Source organism: Oncorhynchus mykiss, chromosome 3, assembly GCF_057628025.1.
Source record: "Oncorhynchus mykiss isolate SJ-2025 chromosome 3, ASM5762802v1, whole genome shotgun sequence".
Lineage (NCBI taxonomy): Eukaryota > Metazoa > Chordata > Actinopteri > Salmoniformes > Salmonidae > Oncorhynchus > Oncorhynchus mykiss.
Window position 1 is genome coordinate 12,419,196 of NC_143024.1, and position 15,670 is coordinate 12,434,865.

The window sequence follows — 15,670 nt, forward strand, 5'->3', positions numbered from 1 at the left end:
TGGTTCAGTAGGTTGAACTAGCTGGACAGTACTGTTGGTAATGTAGCCCAGTGAGGGTCGGTGTGGGGGTCTCTTCCTGGTTCAGTAGGTTGAACTAGCTGGACAGTACTGTTGGTAATGTAGCCCAGTGAGGGTCGGTGTGGGGGTCTCTTCCTGGTTCAGTAGGTTGAACTAGCTGGACAGTACTGTGGTTAGAAATCTACAGATCTAAAGATGTTTAACTCGTCTTGAAAACATGCTGTAAACACCAAATCAGATGGTGTAAGAGAGAGAGAGATCAGAGCTACTTCTGCTTTCACTCTGCGGCATAGTAAAATAAACTGGACTAACCTGTAAAAGGCACAGGGTAAACAGATGTATGATCTTAATTTGAGGCAGCTCCTGCAGAAACAGGAAATGTTATGTATTATGTGGATTATAAGGAATGGACAGTTTTGTAGGGTTGATACATTTTTACTTAGGGCAAATCAAGTCTGAAATTTCAAAGTGGAAATGACAAACCTTAGAAGCCTTTTTAAAACTAAAAAACAATACAGGTTTGCATTTCCTGCTGTGGAAGACAATGCTCAGCAACAAAAGAGTGATCAAATTAAGATCCTACATCTGTAGAGTTGGAGTGAGTCAATGATTGCACTTCCTGTATTTCTGTCCTGTAAAACTTCCATCTTTGCCTCAGACCGTACATTCTCACTTCTCATCCACAGTTTAGTTAAGTGTGGCTCAGTCTCTCTCCTTACCTCATCAGTCTCTCTCCTCTCCTCCCCATGGAGCAGTTTATCAGTGTCTGGGTTCGGGATCCTCAGATTCAGAAGAAGGACTTCTGGCATGCCCACATGGACTATGAAATCTGTATACATGTAAGTATGATGTCCTGAGACAATGGGGGAAAATTAAGGAGATGTGGCTGACGTGCAAACCAATATTTCATTTCCGAATGGGTTAAATTTAGGTTAAGGCTATGGTTAAGGTAAGGGTCTGTTTTAGTTTTCTCCACCGGTTCATACGGATTATGGAATATCAGTATTAAACTGCTGCTGTCTCTCCTCAGACCAACAGTCTCTGCTTCACCAAGAAGATCTCCTGTGTGAGGAGAAGGTACCGTGACTTCGTATGGCTCCGGCAGAAACTGCAGGCTAACTCCCTACTCATGTGAGGATGGCATACTCTATATGTATAGCATATTGCCCTAAGATAGCTGGGAACACATTTAACAAATGTACACAAAGAAAGTAATTCCACATGTCTTGTGTCTCTCTAGCTAGTAGCTGTTAAAAAAGGGTGCCAATTATTTTATATTCTTTAAGAATCAATGACTATATATAATGAATTAAACAGTCCAAAAAACATGGATGTCCCAATCCCAGATTGCCCCTTTAACTTTAAGAATCAATGACTATATATAATGAATTAAACAGTCCAAAAAACATGGATGTCCCAATCCCAGATTGCCCCTTTAACTTTAAGAATCAATGACTATATATAATGAATTAAACAGTCCAAAAAACATGGATGTCCCAATCCCAGATTGGCCCTTTAACTTTAAGAATCAATGACTATATATAATGAATTAAACAGTCCAAAAACATGGATGTCCCAATCCCAGATTGGCCCTTTAAGTGTGTTTTGATTTGACTGTGTCCATTTCCAGGGTCCAGCTGCCTGAACTACCACCTAAGAACCCTTTCTTTAACCTGAACAACGCCCAGCAGATCACAGAGAGGATGAAGGGCCTCCAGAAGTTCCTTCAACTGTGAGTGTCCTCCTAACAAACATTACAAATAATAACAAGAAAAACAGTTCTAAAAAAAATACTAGAAAAACAATGGTTATACTCAAAGGGTTAAAGGCCTACTAAACAGTTCTTACACGTATGTCTCCTCGTTGCTGCTCTAGGTTGTGCTTCCTCTGTTTTTCTGGCGGTAGTGAACAATAGACGCTGTAATAGGTTCTATGTTTAACCAATGTTAAACAAATCAACAGATCTATGAATATCCATTTGTATTTATGGGTCTGTTGGTATAGTACCAGAGTTTCATTGGTCTTTCATGCCAGGACCCTGGAGAGTAATCTGCTTCTGTCAGACAGCTGTCTGCACCTCTTCCTGCAGTCGGAGCTGGGGGTGTCCCAGATAGAGGCCTGCGCCTCAGGTAGAACCCATTACTCTGTGTCCCAGGCCGTGCTGCGCTGCGGCTGCAAACTGCAACGCTTCCACTCCCAGGAGGACCTGTTAGAGACCAGCCGCAAGGAGTCCTGTGACTCCGACTCTGTTAGGTAGGTAGGCCTCACAAGCACACACACACACACACACACAAACATTAGACACACACATACACACACACACACACAAACACAAACATTAGACACACACATACACACACACACACATGCACACACACACGCACAATGTATGTAAAAGTCAAACCTAACAGAAAGGGTGATATTATATGATTACAGTTGAATTGGAATTCTCTGTCCAGTGCAGTTGAATTGGAATTATCTGTCCAGTGCAGTTGAATTGGAATTCTCTGTCCAGTGCAGTTGAATTGGAATTCTCTGTCCAGTGCAGTTGAATTGGAATTCTCTGTCCAGTGCAGTTGAATTGGAATTATCTGTCCAGTGCAGTTGAATTGGAATTCTCTGTCCAGTGCAGTTGAATTGGAATTCTCTGTCCAGTGCAGTTGAATTGGAATTTTCTGTCCAGTGCAGTTAAATTGGAATTCTCTGTCCAGTGCAGTTAAATTGGAATTCTCTGTCCAGTGCAGTTGAATTGGAATTCTCTGTCCAGTGCAGTTGAATTGGAATTCTCTGTCCAGTGCAGTTGAATTGGAATTCTCTGTCCAGTGCAGTTGAATTGGAATTCTCTGTCCAGTGCAGTTGAATTGGAATTCTCTGTCCAGTGCAGTTGAATTGGAATTTTCTGTCCAGTGCAGTTAAATTGGAATTCTCTGTCCAGTGCAGTTAAATTGGAATTCTCTGTCCAGTGCAGTTGAATTGGAATTCTCTGTCCAGTGCAGTTGAATTGGAATTCTCTGTCCAGGGCAGTTGAATTGGAATTCTCTGTCCAGGGCAGTTGAATTGGAATTCTCTGTCCAGTGAAGTTGAATTTAATTGTACAGAATGTGTCTCTTTTTTCAGTGGGTTTGTAGAGCCGGCGCCCAGCAGTAAAGATGGAGCTGCTTCCTCACCCACAGAGACCCTAGATCTGTCTCTACCTGATAGGACCAGACCTAACCACAACCAGGAAGAGACCCTAGCTCTGTCTCTACCTGATAGGACCAGACCTAACCACGACCAGGAAGAGACCCTAGCTCTGTTTCTACCTGATAGGACCAGACCTAACCACAACCAGGAAGAGACCCTAGCTCTGTCTCTACCTGATAGGACCAGACCTAACCCCGACCAGGAAGAGACCCTAGCTCTGTCTCTACCTGATAGGACCAGACCTAACCCCGACCAGGAAGAGACCCTAGCTCTGTCTCTACCTGATAGGACCAGACCTAACCACAACCAGGAAGAGACCCTAGCTCTGTCTCTACCTGATAGGACCAGACCTAACCACAACCAGGAAGAGACCCTAGATCTGTCTCTACCTGATAGGACCAGACCTAACCCCGACCAGGAAGAGACCCTAGCTCTGTCTCTACCTGATAGGACCAGACCTAACCCCGACCAGGAAGAGACCCTAGCTCTGTCTCTACCTGATAGGACCAGACCTAACCCCGACCAGGAAGAAGACACTCTCAGCATGTCTGTCTCTCCATGGGAACATCACAGCCAACCAGGACATGGTAACTTACAATATTCTGCATCCCAAATGTCACCCGATAGTGCACTACCTTGGACCAGAGCCCTATGTAGGGAATAGGGTGCTATTTTGGACACTGTGTTTGCTCTCATTTCATCTTAAAATAATTCCACACAGCTTTTAAAATAAGGCTCCCACACAGCTTTTAAAATAAGGCTTCTACACAGCTTTTAAAATAAGGCTTCTACACAGCTTTTTGTCATCCATTTCTCCAAACTACTGTCACCATAACTACCTTGTCTTTCTGCCATCAAAACTGATTTTTTCCTTCTATTCTATTCCAGAGAAGATGATGAGGGAATGTGTGTTTATGTCTGAGTAGTTTTGTGAAATATTTGTCCAAAAATCTGAAATATGTAAATATTAGGATTCCTTCACTGTAAATAAAGTCAGTTCTAATGTTGTTTTGTTGTTGTAAGAATGTTCCTGATTGTGGTTACAAAGGAAGGGAATGTTATCGGTTTTAAAACACTTATCCTGTTCGTGTCAAGTGATGGAAACTACATTTTGGGTTTGATTAAACAGTTGGCCTACATCTGCCCAGTAGAGGGCAGTATTGTTCTATTCAACCATCTGCATCGCTACATTAATTGGTCACTTTCTACCACTTTATATGTCAAAATAATACTGGAAATGACATAGAACAATGAATTTCCGTGACAACAGGCAACAAAAATGATTAATATCTTAGTACTTAAGACTTACTGGCCTTAACCACCAGTAGTAGGAACCATTTTAGGACATTGTATAGGACACTGTGAGGCTTCTATAATAGGGTCTCTGAGGAGACAGCTTCTACCTATAGGACAGTTCTACTGTCAGGAGAGGACTGGGGTCTCTCCCACAGGATCCCCCATGGACCCACTCCTGTCTGACAGGGGTCAGAGGTTAGGGAGGTAGCCCGTCCCTGGGACCCACTCCTGTCTGACAGGGGTCAGAGGTTAGGGAGGTAGCCCGTCCCTGGGACACACTCCTGTCTGACAGGGGTCAGAGGTTAGGGAGGTAGCCCATCCCTGGACCCACTCCTGTCTGATAGGGGTCTGAGGTTAGGGAGGTAGCCCGTCCCTGGACCCACTCCTGTCTGATAGGGGTCAGAGGTTAGGGAGGTAGCCCGTCCCTGGACCCACTCCTGTCTGACAGGGGTCCATCCATGTCTGAGGACGTTGGGAGATGACGTGGAAACCGGCCACTAGGAACAACAGTGAGCGCTGTTACCTTTGAGTAGGCTTGGGTTTTGCTAGAGCGTTGTGGACGGGGATGGTGGATGGGTGTAAGCATCTACCTTTCATTCCAAGAGGCAGTTGCATGTTCAAATCCACCATTAGAAAGTTGTTTTAAGCCTATCCCAAACCTTAACCATTCAGAGTTAATGTCTAACCTTAGGAATTCAGAGTTCATGTCTAACTTTAGGAATTCAGAGTTAATGTCTAACCTTAGGAATTCAGAGTTAATGTCTAACCTTAGGAATTCAGAGTTAATGTCTAACCTTAGGAATTCAGAGTTAATGTCTAACCTTAGGAATTCAGAGTTAATGTCTAACCTTAGGAATTCAGAGTTAATGTCTAACCTTAAGAATTCAGAGTTAATGTCTAACCTTAGGAATTCAGAGTTAATGTCTAACCTTAAGAATTCAGAGTTAATGTCTAACCTTAGGAATTCAGAGTTAATGTCTAACCTTAAGAATTCAGAGTTAATGTCTAACCTTAGGAATTCAGAGTTAATGTCTAACCTTAGGAATTCAGAGTTAATGTCTAACCTTAAGAATTCAGAGTTAATGTCTAACCTTAGGAATTCAGAGTTAATGTCTAACCTTAAGAATTCAGAGTTAATGTCTAACCTTAGGAATTCAGAGTTAATGTCTAACGTTAGGAATTCAGAGTTAATGCCTAACCTTAACCATTCAGAGTTAATGCCTAACCTTAAGAATTCAGAGTTAATGTCTAACCTTAGGAATTCAGAGTTCATGTCTAACCTTAAACATTCAGAGTTAATGTCTAACCTTAACCATTCAGAGTTAATGTCTAACCTTAGGAATTCAGAGTTAATGTCTAACGTTGGGAATTCAGAGTTAATGTCTAACCTTAACCATTCAGAGTTAATGTCTAACCTTAACCATTCAGAGTTAATATCTAACCTTAGGAATTCAGAGTTAATGTCTAACCTTAAACATTCAGAGTTAATGCCTAACCTTAACCATTCAGAGTTAATGTCTAACCTTAGGAATTCAGAGTTAATGTCTAACCTTAGGAATTCAGAGTTAATGTCTAACCTTAACCACTTTGAATTTGACATTTAGATCAACTTCGAAATATTTATAATTCTTATTAATAATTCTGACGTGAGACTGTGAGAGTTTGTAGGACAAACTACCCCCTCCCTCTCACACATAGACTCTGCAAAAGCATAGTACTACTCTCTGTGGGAACACACACACACACACACACACACACACACACACACACACACACACACACAAAAGCAGAAATGCACACACACACTGACAGGCACCCTCCCTCCCACACTAAGCAGTCACCCTCCTGTCATGTGTCCACCTAGCAGCTATGCAGACAGTCTCACTATGTAAGGACAATGAGTAACCTAACTCACCACTCATCTCATTCCTGTGTGTGTGTGTGTGTGTGTGTGTGTGTGTGTGTGTGTGTGTGTGTGTGTGTGTGTGTGTGTGTGTGTGTGTGTGTGTGTGTGTGTGTGTGTGTGTGTGTGTGTGTGTGTGTTCCCACAGAGAGTAGTACTATGCTTATGCAGAGGTAATGAACAATAAGCAGAATGATGTGTGGCTGACGTTCTGCACCGCTAATTAGATTAGCATGTCTCTCCGAGGTGGACAGGAAACTGGACAGGAAGCTCATTAGACATTCAGAACGGGCCCAGACAATAGGCTCACGATGGCGTGACGGACAGGTGATGCCACCTGGGGAGCTGCTCAGGTCAGTTCAGGAGACAGGATGACCGGGTAAGGAGAGGGGGGGAAAGCCCTCAAACCCACATTGGGAGAGGGAGGACATTTCATCCTGAAGATAGCTTGTTAAGGCGTAGAAGACTGTGTGTGTGTGTGTGTGTGTGTGTGTGTGTGTGTGTGTGTGTGTGTGTGTGTGTGTGTGTGTGTGTGTGTGTGTGTGTGTCCTCTGTCAGTGATTGACTGTGTGCGGCATTACCCTGCAGTCACTCTAACACACACACAGGTAATGATGCTGACACACACACACACACACTCGCAGGTAAGGAAGCTGTCAGTGGTGTCAGGGAGTAGAGGCTTATGACAGAACTATCCAACTGTATATTCTTACACAGCATGGCAGTAGTGTGCAGAGGACACACACACACACAACGCACACGGGAACACACACACATACACACACTCACATACAGGTAGAGAGAAAAAGAGAACAGCGAGACAGAGAGGGAGAACAGAGATAGAGAGAGAGAACAGAGAGAGAGAGAGAACCGATAGAGTGGGAGAACAGAGAGAGACAACATTGAGAGAGAACATAGAGAGAGAGAGAGAACAGAAAGAGAGAGCAGAGAGAGAGACAGAGAGAGCAGAGACAGAACAGAGAGAGAGAAAGAACAGAGAGAAAGAAAACAGAGAGAGAGAACAGAGAGAGAAAGAACAGAGAGAGAAAACAGAGAGAGAGAAAGAACAGAGAGAGAATACAGAGAGAGAAAGAACAGAGAGAGAATACAGAGAAAGAACAGAGAGAAAGAACAGAGAGAAAGAACAGACAGAGAGAAAACACAGAGAGAGAAAGAACAGAGAGAGAAAGAACAGAGAGAGAAAGAACAGAGAGAGAGAAAACAGAGAGAAAGAACAGAGAGAGAAAGAGAAAAGAGAGAGAGAACAGAGAGAAAGGAGCGAAAGAACAGAGAGACAGAGAGAGAGGGAGAACAGAGAGAGAAAACAGAGAGAACAGAGAGTGAGAGAGAACAGAGAGAGGGTGGACAGAGAAAGAGAGAACAGAGAGGGTGAACAGAGAAAGAGAGAACAGAGAGTGAGAGAGAACAGAGAGGGGGTGGACAGAGAAAGAGAGAACAGAGAGGGTGAACAGAGAAAGAGAGAACAGAGAGTGAGAGAGAACAGAGAGGGGGTGGACAGAGAAAGAGAGAACAGAGAGTGAGAGAGAACAGAGAAAGAGAGAACAGAGAGGGGGTGGACAGAGAAAGAGAGAACAGAGAGAGGGTGGACAGAGAAAGAGAGAACAGAGAGTGAGAGAGAACAGAGAGGGGGTGGACAGAGAAAGAGAGAACAGAGAGGGTGAACAGAGAAAGAGAGAACAGAGAGTGAGAGAGAACAGAGAGGGGGTGGACAGAGAAAGAGAGAACAGAGAGGGTGAACAGAGAAAGAGAGAACAGAGAGTGAGAGAGAACAGAGAGGGGGTGGACAGAGAAAGAGAGAACAGAGAGGGGGTGGACAGAGAAAGAGAGAACAGAGAGGGGGTGGACAGAGAAAGAGAGAACAGAGAGAGGGTGGACAGAGAAAGAGAGAACAGAGAGAGGGTGGACAGAGAAAGAGAGAACAGAGAGGGGGTGGACAGAGAAAGAGAGAACAGAGAGGGGATGGACAGAGAAAGAGAGAACAGAGAGGGGGGTGGACAGAGAAAGAGAGAACAGAGAGGGGGTGGACAGAGAAAGAGAGAACAGAGAGGGGGTGGACAGAGAAAGAGAGAACAGAGAGGGGGGTGGACAGAGAAAGAGAGAACAGAGAGGGGATGGACAGAGAAAGAGAGAACAGAGAGGGGTGGACAGAGAAAGAGAGAACAGAGAAAGAGAGAACAGAGAAAGAGAGAACAGAGAGAGGGTGGACAGAGAAAGAGAGAACAGAGAGGGGATGGACAGAGAAAGAGAGAACAGAGAGGGGGGTGGACAGAGAAAGAGAGAACAGAGAGGGGGTGGACAGAGAGAGAGAGAACAGAGAGGGGGGTGGACAGAGAGAGAGAGAACAGAGAGGGGGTGGACAGAGAAAGAGAGAACAGAGAGGGGGTGGACAGAGAAAGAGAGAACAGAGAGGGGGTGGACAGAGAAAGAGAGAACAGAGAGGGGGGTGGACAGAGAAAGAGAGAACAGAGAGGGGGTGGACAGAGAAAGAGAGAACAGAGAGGGGGTGGACAGAGAAAGAGAGAACAGAGAGGGGGTGGACAGAGAAAGAGAGAACAGAGAGGGGGGTGGACAGAGAGAGAGAGAACAGAGAGGGGGTGGACAGAGAAAGAGAGAACAGAGAGGGGGGTGGACAGAGAAAGAGAGAACAGAGAGGGGGTGGACAGAGAAAGAGAGAACAGAGAGGGGGTGGACAGAGAAAGAGAGAACAGAGAGGGGGGTGGACAGAGAAAGAGAGAACAGAGAGGGGGTGGACAGAGAAAGAGAGAACAGAGAGGGGGTGGACAGAGAAAGAGAGAACAGAGAGGGGGTGGACAGAGAAAGAGAGAACAGAGAGGGGGGTGGACAGAGAGAGAGAGAACAGAGAGGGGGTGGACAGAGAAAGAGAGAACAGAGAGGGGGTGGACAGAGAAAGAGAGAACAGAGAGGGGGTGGACAGAGAAAGAGAGAACAGAGAGGGGGGTGGACAGAGAAAGAGAGAACAGAGAGGGGGGTGGACAGAGAAAGAGAGAACAGAGAGGGGGTGGACAGAGAAAGAGAGAACAGAGAGGGGGGTGGACAGAGAAAGAGAGAACAGAGAGGGGGTGGACAGAGAAAGAGAGAACAGAGAGGGGGTGGACAGAGAAAGAGAGAACAGAGAGGGGGTGGACAGAGAAAGAGAGAACAGAGAGGGGGGTGGACAGAGAAAGAGAGAACAGAGAGGGGGTGGACAGAGAGAGAGAGAACAGAGAGGGGGTGGACAGAGAAAGAGAGAACAGAGAGGGGGTGGCGGAACACTGTTTCTATGTACTAAAACAGCAGGTTGTCTCGTACCATGACTACTGTTCCTGCTGTGCTTGTGTGGTTCTGTCTCAGACCTGGGCCTTTACCCAGCTCTCCACAACAAACTGGAAGAAGAAATGGCTTGTCAGGAAGTAGAGAGAATCAACATGTCGTCAGTCCAGTGTGGATTTACTGGAAGATAATATTATGTCTTGCCATGCTTCCAACCCCCTAGAGCCAGTTGAAATGTCTGCACTGTAATCTTGAAATACATTCTTATAGACACGCAAGTGCAACTATCTTCCTTAGGGACTCCTTTAATCCACATTAAGGTCCCTACGGGCCCTGGTCAAACGTAGTACACTACATAGGGCAAAGGGTGCAAAGTGTGCACATTTAGACTCCTCTGGCGTCCCTCTGGGTTGTCCAGTGGTATTGGCTCCACTCTAATTGGCTGTTTCTGTTGGTCTCTTAACCTTCAGCTGACTGAGCTGAGGAAGAGACCAGTCCACAGCCATGCCTGGCTGTCAGTTCTACCCTGCTCAGTCACCCTCTACCCTGACACTGCTGACACTGTTAAACCTATCAGTCCTCTACAGATCAATGGGCTTACAGCACCAGGAACTGTGACTCAACCTCAGCACTGACGGGGCAACGAGACCCGCTGTGTGAGGAGGAAACTGCAATGGATACAGTTATAGTGTAGTCGTTGTGAAATGGCTAGCTAGTTGTGGTCGAGGGTCCCTGGTTGTGAAATGGCTAGCTAGTTGTGGTCGAGGGTCCCTGGTTGTGAAATGGCTAGCTAGTTGTGGTCGAGGGTCCCTGGTTGTGAAATGGCTAGCTAGTTGTGATCAGGGGTCCCTGGTTGTGAAATGGCTAGCTAGTTGTGGTCGAGGGTCCCTGGTTGTGAAATGGCTAGCTAGTTGTGATCGAGGGTCCCTGGTTGTGAAATGGCTAGCTAGTTGTGGTCGAGGGTCCTTGGTTGTGAAATGGCTAGCTAGTTGTGGTCGAGGGTCCTTGGTTGTGAAATGGCTAGCTAGTTGTGATCAGGGGTCCCTGGTTGTGAAATGGCTAGCTAGTTGTGGTCGAGGGTCCCTGGTTGTGAAATGGCTAGCTAGTTGTGATCGAGGGTCCCTGGTTGTGAAATGGCTAGCTAGTTGTGGTCGAGGGTCCTTGGTTGTGAAATGGCTAGCTAGTTGTGATCGAGGGTCCCTGGTTGTGAAATGGCTAGCTAGTTGTGATCAGGGGTCCCTGGTTGTGAAATGGCTAGCTAGTTGTGGTTGAGGGTCCCTGGTTGTGAAATGGCTAGCTAGTTGTGATCGAGGGTCCCTGGTTGTGAAATGGCTAGCTAGTTGTGGTTGAGGGTCCTTGGTTGTGAAATGGCTAGCTAGTTGTGGTCGAGGGTCCTTGGTTGTGAAATGGCTAGCTAGTTGTGGTCGAGGGTCCCTGGTTGAAGCTGAGGTTGGGACAAAGAGAAGGACAGAGGCAGCACTGTTAGTAGTGCCAGTGTAGGAAGTCCTGCTCCCTTTCTACTTAGCTTGCTATTGTTTGTCATGTAGAACGATGTACAGGAGAGGAGAGGAGAGGAGAGGAGAGAGGAGAGGAGAGGAGAGAGGAGAGGAGAGAGGAGAGGAGAGAGGAGAGGAGAGAGGAGAGGAGAGAGGAGAGGAGACAGGAGAGGAGACAGGAGAGGAGACAGGAGAGGAGAGGAGAGGAGAGGAGAGGAGAGGAGAGGAGAGGAGAGGAGAGGAGAGGAGAGGAAACATCTCCACAGGGACAGACAGGCCCATCTGCTACTGAGCATATTGTTGTCATGTCAGCACTTCTCTATGTCAGATACAACTCAGGACATTCCCAGTCTATGACTGCTTCCAAATGGCACCCTATTCCCTTGTATTAGTTTTGACCAGGGTCCATATGGGACATGCTCATACTGAACATTGACTGGTCTTTCCTCATTTGTGTCATCAGAACAGCGATGCAGGCATGCAATCTGAGAGTAACAGTATGAAATCCCGATGGCAGCTCAGAGTGGGCTTTGGGGCTACAGAGAGGAGCGGTGGGGGTGAGAGAGAGAGAGAGAGAGACAGAGAGAGAGAGAGATACAGAGAGAGAGAGAGAGAGAGAGAGACAGAGAGAGAGAGAGACAGAGAGAGAGACAGAGACAGAGACAGAGAGAGAGAGGAGAGAGAGAGAGAGAGAGAGAGAGAGAGAGAGAGAGAGACACCACAGAGATATGCTCCAGTGGGGGGGTGAGAGAGAGAGAGAGAGAGAGAGAGAGAGAGAGAGAGAGAGACCATAGAGATATGCTCCAGTGGTGTTGAATCAGACACTGCTCATTTCAGTGCCATCATTGAAAAAATTGCATCCATTTTAAATAATTTCTCACTATGTGTTTCAAACATTTTTTTTCCATTTTAGAATGTTTTTTTCAAATCACTTCCTGAATTGACATCAGATCAAATGAACCCCAAACCCTGTCATGTGACCTGTACAGGGAAAACTGGTATCATGCAGGAAGCGGCCATTCCCCATACTTAGGCTGTGTCATAAAGAAGTGCACTAAAATACAGAATAGGGTGCCATTTTGGAAGCAGCCTCTGTGATATCGTGTTCCTTTTAGCAGGGAACAAGGGTTAGGTACAGCACATAACCTAGACCTGGGTATAATGATACATGACTGTGAATACAATGCAGTAGTGTTGAGTATTCGTCAGGTGTGGCTGAATTCTGAATGAGTTGAACTGGGGAGCAGCAGCACTTGGTACAGGTCATTTAGTATGGCTGTACGTCAAACACATTTACTGAGGACACAACTCTTCAGCTGGCAGAAACGTAGGGGGTGATTCCACACGACATCACATCTGTCCTCGTCTGTCGCCTCTGCATGCGTGTGTCTGTGCGCGTGAGAATGCGTGTGTGTGCGTGTGTGTGTGTGTGCGTGCGTGCGTGCGTGCGTGCGTGCGTGCGTGCGTGCGTGCGTGTGTGTGTGCGTGCGTGCGTGTGTGTCGTCCCCATCTGAACACCCTCTTCCATCTGTGAAAAACACCTCCTCTTCCTCCTGCCATTTCAGGGCTGCTAGATTATTCTCTGTCAGTCAGATAGTCAGCTGTCAGCTGTCAGAGGTGGAAGTGAGCAGTCGTGGGAGTTGTCCTTCACTCATCAACTGTGACAGGCCTGGCTACCTTAGCCTGGCTACCTTAGCCTGGCTACCTTAGACTGGTTCTGCTTGGCTGAACCTGCTATTTCTATTGTTGCCGGGCAGACAGCACCGAAGCTACCGCATTCCGCCCGGATGAAGCAATGAACTGGGAATGAGTGGATGGCTGTACTGTTGTTAAACTCTCTACAGCTCCTCGTCTCCAGGAATCAGGAACTACTGGAGCGTTGCACCCCCAACTCCTTCTGGTGTGCGTTCCAAAAGGCACCGTATTCCCTATAAAGTGCACTACTTTGACTTGGGCCCAAAGAGCTCTGGGAAAAGGAACTGCACTATAAGGAATAGTTGCCATTTGGAATGCAGCGATTACATGGCCTGGAGAGGGAAGGAAGTTGAGATCTCTGTATCATAATAATATGTAGTGTAAAATGGGAGATACCGTCCGACCCTCTGGAGCTGACAGTAGGAGCTGACAGTAGGATCTGACAGTAGGAGCTGACAGTAGGATCTGACAGTAGGAGCTGACAGTAGGAGCTGACAGTAGGATCTGACAGTAGGATCTGACAGTAGGAGCTGACAGTAGGATCTGACAGTAGGAGCTGACAGTAGGAGCTGACAGTAGGAGCTGACAGTAGGATCTGACAGTAGGAGCTGACAGTAGGAGCTGACAGTAGGATCTGACAGTAGGAGCTGACAGTAGGAGCTGACAGTAGGAGCTGGTGTGTGATGTATTACTAACTCCTGGCTAGCGGTGACTCTGTTGGACAGGTGAATAGAGTTTATATCAAGCAGAGACATCCCAGCTAGCGCAAAACGTTCTGAGAACCATGTGTTTGTTAACGCTTGGCGAGAGCGTGGATGTCTTATGGGTATTTTGCCTTCCCACAACGTTCTGGGAATAATGTAGGATAGATTCTTGGCTTTGGAACATTCCCAGAACATTTAAGGAACTTCTTTAACAGAACGATTCCTAAAAGTTCAAACGTGGTTACATTTAATTTCCATTTTGGTAATGTTGTAGGTACATTCTCCAACTGATTTGACATTGGCAATGTTCTTAAATAGTTCAGAGAACATTAAGAAGCAACGTTTTTCTGTCGGAATTTCAGTACTTCAAGCATAACGTTTCCTAAAGGTTTCCTCGTGGTTCTGTTTTCCGAGAACGTTCGAAAAACGTTGTTTTACCGGTCAAGAAACGTATGGCTTCATTCCCACAACCAATGTGAAACCAATAGTGCTGAGCATTTAACCAAAATATTGGTTATTTTTCAGTGTTTATACAACTAATTGACTGACATCGGTTCAATTATTTGAATTCCAATTTGTTCAGTTTTTTTTCTGTGAGCTCAATGTGCACATTGCACAGTTTCTATAGAGATACAGCAGATCAGAACTGTGCGATAGTGATAGTTTCCAACAGGCCAATATTCTACATCGTTTAGTGCAGAAAACTATAATGACCATAACCCATTGCGCACATATCTGTGTTTCTTTCACACCTGCTAGTTAAAAGAGACAGAATAACGTGCAATCGAGAGCAGAGCAGTTACTTAGCGAGGTTTTATTACATGAAAATACATGATCTAAGTGGTTGATAGTTGGTATTCAGCAGGTAGTCAGGTATTCAGCAGTCATACAGGTAGTCAGCAGTCATACAGGTATTCAGCAGTCATACAGGTAGTCAGCAGGTATTCAGCAGGTATTCAGGTATTCAGCAGTCATACAGGTAGTCAGCAGGTATTCAGCAGGTATTCAGGTATTCAGCAGTCATACAGGTAGTCAGCAGGTATTCAGCAGGTATTCAGGTATTCAGCAGTCATACAGGTATTCAGCAGTCATACAGGTAGTCAGCAGTCATACAGGTAGTCAGCAGTCATAAGGGTAGTCAGCAGGTATTCAGCAGGTATTCAGGTATTCAGCAGTCATAAGGGTAGTCAGCAGGTATTAAGCAGGTATTCAGGTATTCAGCAGTCATACAGGTAGTCAGCAGGTATTCAGGTATTCAGCAGTCATAAGGGTAGTCAGCAGGTATTCAGCAGGTATTCAGGTATTCAGCAGTCATGCAGGTAGTCAGCAGGTATTCAGGTATTCAGCAGTCATACAGGTATTCAGCAGGTATTCAGGTATTCAGCAGTCATACAGGTAGTCAGCAGTCATACAGGTATTCAGCAGTCATACAGGTAGTCAGCAGGTATTCAGCAGGTATTCAGGTATTCAGCAGTCATACAGGTAGTCAGCAGGTATTCAGCAGGTATTCAGGTATTCAGCAGTCATACAGGTAGTCAGCAGGTATTCAGCAGGTATTCAGGTATTCAGCAGTCATACAGGTATTCAGCAGTCATACAGGTAGTCAGCAGTCATACAGGTAGTCAGCAGTCATAAGGGTAGTCAGCAGGTATTCAGCAGGTATTCAGGTATTCAGCAGTCATAAGGGTAGTCAGCAGGTATTAAGCAGGTATTCAGGTATTCAGCAGTCATACAGGTAGTCAGCAGGTATTCAGGTATTCAGCAGTCATAAGGGTAGTCAGCAGGTATTAAGCAGGTATTCAGGTATTCAGCAGTCATACAGGTAGTCAGCAGGTATTCAGGTATTCAGCAGTCATAAGGGTAGTCAGCAGGTATTCAGCAGGTATTCAGGTATTCAGCAGTCATGCAGGTAGTCAGCAGGTATTCAGGTATTCAGCAGTCATACAGGTATTCAGCAGGTATTCAGGTATTCAGCAGTCATACAGGTAGTCAGCAGTCATACAGGTAGTCAGCAGGTATTCAGCAGGTATTCAGCAGTCATACAGGTAGTCAGCAGGTATTCAGCAGTCATACAGGTATTCAGC

The 15,670-nt window shown here is 45.8% G+C and overlaps 1 protein-coding gene across 1 annotated transcript; it reads left to right on the forward strand.

Annotated features, from left to right (window-relative positions):
• Positions 1 to 471: 471 nt before the first annotated feature.
• Positions 472 to 4,208, forward strand: snx10b (sorting nexin 10b). The gene is made up of 5 exons (XM_090220979.1): positions 472 to 857; positions 1,049 to 1,149; positions 1,649 to 1,750; positions 2,053 to 2,271; positions 3,136 to 4,208. The coding sequence occupies exons 1-5, from the start codon at positions 765 to 767 to the stop codon at positions 3,863 to 3,865; spliced, it is 1,245 nt and encodes a 414-aa protein (XP_090077105.1). The 5' UTR covers positions 472 to 764; the 3' UTR covers positions 3,866 to 4,208.
• The last annotated feature ends 11,462 nt before the right edge of the window (positions 4,209 to 15,670 follow it).

Coding starts and splice junctions, on each gene's coding strand:
- snx10b (XM_090220979.1), top strand. CDS start 765: ATGGAGCAGTTTATCAGTGTCTGGGTTCGGGATCCTCAGATTCAGAAG. Junction 858..1,048: donor ACTATGAAATCTGTATACAT/GTAAGTATGATG, acceptor GTCTCTCCTCAG/ACCAACAGTCTCTGCTTCAC. Junction 1,150..1,648: donor CAGGCTAACTCCCTACTCAT/GTGAGGATGGCA, acceptor GTCCATTTCCAG/GGTCCAGCTGCCTGAACTAC.